This window comes from Triticum aestivum, chromosome 6B (assembly GCF_018294505.1).
Source record: "Triticum aestivum cultivar Chinese Spring chromosome 6B, IWGSC CS RefSeq v2.1, whole genome shotgun sequence".
Lineage (NCBI taxonomy): Eukaryota > Viridiplantae > Streptophyta > Magnoliopsida > Poales > Poaceae > Triticum > Triticum aestivum.
The window spans coordinates 660,463,175-660,466,230 of NC_057810.1; the positions used below are offsets into that span (position 1 = coordinate 660,463,175).

At 46.8% G+C, this 3,056-nt stretch overlaps 1 protein-coding gene across 3 annotated transcripts; it reads left to right on the forward strand.

Annotated features, from left to right (window-relative positions):
- Positions 1–313: 313 nt before the first annotated feature.
- Positions 314–2,756, forward strand: LOC123134752 (uncharacterized). 3 transcript variants are annotated; one of them, XM_044553932.1, is made up of 12 exons: positions 315–667; positions 731–805; positions 918–968; positions 1,005–1,138; positions 1,210–1,326; positions 1,438–1,503; positions 1,635–1,701; positions 1,784–1,837; positions 1,918–2,022; positions 2,132–2,188; positions 2,266–2,310; positions 2,422–2,756. In XM_044553932.1, exons 1-12 carry the CDS (start codon positions 380–382, stop codon positions 2,518–2,520), a joined length of 1,158 nt encoding a protein of 385 aa, XP_044409867.1. In that variant the 5' UTR covers positions 315–379; the 3' UTR covers positions 2,521–2,756. The 3 variants fall into 3 exon arrangements, 2 of the variants coding, with proteins under 2 accessions (XP_044409867.1, XP_044409866.1); XR_006465722.1 differs by having other exon boundaries at positions 314–667; positions 918–1,138; positions 2,127–2,188; XM_044553931.1 differs by having other exon boundaries at positions 918–1,138.
- Positions 2,757–3,056: the final 300 nt, after the last annotated feature.

The following is a 3,056-nucleotide window of genomic DNA, read 5'->3' on the forward strand; positions in this document are numbered from 1 at the left end:
TACATTAACGATGCTATCAAATTTCTACTGTATGACTAAGAGTTCCCTTACATACACCTCTAGGTGTATATATAGGGATCTCAACGTGCTCGCGCGTTGAGCATGGCAGTAATTTTGTCGACGAGGGGTTCGCGCGCAACCTGCAGGTACCAACCGACGCACGTACGTTAATGGCCATCACGTGCTGACCAGGATCCCTATTCTACTACTACCACTACTAATCCGCTGTGACCTGTCCAAGTCCGTGCAGGTTACGGTTGACATGGCTCCATCCATGGACATGAATTCGGTTGTTAGGCGTTGATTGGCCATACAACTCACTCCATCGTGAACCCATGTGATTCCAGCGCAAGGTGGTGACGACTGACGACTGAGGAGAATGCCCGTGCCCTGTTCGTCTTGTTCCGCTCGCGTCGCCTCTGTTTCCGCGCTGTTTGCTCTGTTCCTCGCCGCCGCTCTGGTCTTGCTTCAGCCCGGCAGCCAGCCGCGAGCTGTGACGGCATGGCTCCGGAGCGCCGACTACAGCCGGCGGTGCAGCAAGCAGCAACGTTGCAGGCCCGCGCGGAGCGAGGCCGCGTTGCCTAGAGGCATCATTGAGAGCCACTCGGACTTGGAGATGCGATCCATTCATGACGATCTAACAAGTTGGCCTCCGCCAGCAGAAAGTGTACGTATCTTCTTCTTCTTGGTTTGACAAACGAAATTGCATCCAATTCGTTGATGCATTCAGGGCAAAAGGAGAAGCCTGCTGGCCGTTGCTGCTGGAATCAAGCAGAAGGAGGTTGTGGATAGGATCGCCACCAAGGTACACGCGCGTGCATTTAGTTCCTCTTATTTTCTTCCATGCATTCCTGATCATGTGATCTGATCGGTTGTTGCGCGGGCATCGGCATCGGCATCGGCATGGCCGTGCGCAGTTCTTCTCCGACGGTTTCAGCATAATGATCTTCCACTACGACGGCGTGGTGGAGCAGTGGGGGGATCTGCGGTGGAGCAGCGCCGCCGTGCACGTCTCGGCGGTCAACCAGACGAAATGGTGGTTCGCCAAGCGGTTCCTGCACCCGGACATCGTCCACGAGTACGACTACATCTTCGTCTGGGACGAAGACCTTGGAGTGCAGCATTTTCATCCTGCCAGGTGTGTTTTCGTCTCGGCAATCAATTCATGTGGTTTATTTCTTACAATCTGTGCACGTACGTACCTCGCAGATATGTGGCGATTGTTGAAAAGGAAGGGCTTCAGATATCACAGCCTGCTCTAGACGCTACCAATTCCAAGGTTCATCACTGGATCACTGCGCGTGCGCGGAAAGGGGGCTTCCATAGGTGCATGGAGTACATGGATAACTTTTGTGTTTCCTTTACAACTTAAAGTCCAGCTTCTCTAGTTTCCTATTTTAGTTTCTTTAAATAATAAATGCACATGCATATATACAGAAGGATTTACAAGCAAAAGGGAGTCACCAGGTGCTATGAAAACAGTACGGCGCTTCCATGCACTGGGTACTTGTTATTGTTATTGTTGTTGTTGCTGCTGCAAGCTGGATGATCGACGTGGCAATTACTTGGCTAGTTGTTTCTCCCACCTTAATAGATCACTTGTGGATTGGATATTTACTGGACTATATGTGCAGATTTGTCGAAATTGTGGCTCCCGTGTTCTCAAGAGCAGCATGGCATTGTGTGTGGCATATGATCCAGGTGACTAAGCTTGATTCTCTTCTCTCTCCTGCATACCAACTATTAGACACAATAAATTAATGCATATGTGCATATAATGCAGAACTATCTGATTCATGCATGGGGCTTGGACTTCAAATTCGGCTGTTGCGCTCAGGTGAGGTGACAGGGCCGGAGACCATTTGTATTCCCTTATGAGAGGGATGTCATGATGGATGGATGAACCGATGATGGCAGGGGGGTCGGAGTAAGAACGTTGGAGTAGTCGACAGCGAGTACCTCCTTCATTTGGGCATCCCCACACTCGGCTCCTCTTCTTCTCCTCCTTCTAAAGACAACAAGGTACATACGTCATCGTTTGATCCATCCATCCTAGCTAGAAAGAACTACACGGAGACAGACTAGATTGGTCGATAACACATATCTATCCATTTATTTATGTGAAGTACAGAGTAGCTCCGATGCAGCACCAGGAGATGAATCGGAGGCGCCTATAGAATCAATGATGGTATGTATTGCTGAATACTAGTGTACTTTGAACGTTTAACTGTTAGTAATTGGGAAGTCATAACCGTATGTATGTAGGCGCCTCCTCCTGAAGCATCGCCCAGCTTCGGTGACAGATCATTGGTAACATAACTTCTCACTAACCAACATCTGGTCAACTCACAATCATTCTCCTTGTTGTATCATTATAAACTATGGACCTAAAACCAAATATATTTGCATTGATTGTTGCAGATTAGGCATCGGGCTCAAGAGGAACAGGTCCGTTTTCAAGAAAGATGGAAGTATGCTACTCAATCTGATGCATGTTGGGTTGATCCATATGTTAACTAAACAAACATGTTAAAGGGTACCCACTTCTAGGGGTGGATTAACGAGCAGCTCGGCTCGAAGCTCGTACTCGTTAAGCTCGTGCTCGTTAAGATTAACAAACAGAAAACTCTGCTCGGCTCAGCTCGTTTGAAGCTCGTTAAGCTCGTGAGCGCTCGTTAAGAGATTATAATGTGTTACGATATACATGATGAATGTATATGTATGGTTTTCAAGATAAAATATGGTGACTATAAAAAGAAATGTAGTAGTTTGTTGCCTCATATGTCGATTAGATTGAATAGATGGGCTGAGGTGAAACAAAAAGTTTGTCATATTATGACACATGAATAGTACCACCTTGGATGTAGAAAATAATATAGGTAAAAAAAACTGAAAGCGTAAATTCAAGGAAAGAAATGTATTGTGACGGTGAACCCATGGAGTCAATCCGTGCTTTATTATTAGGGAAAGAAATATGTGTTGTGTTGTTACTAACGAGCTTAACGAGCTACTCGTGAAACTCGTTAGCTCGCTTGTTAAGCTCGTTAAGCTTAACG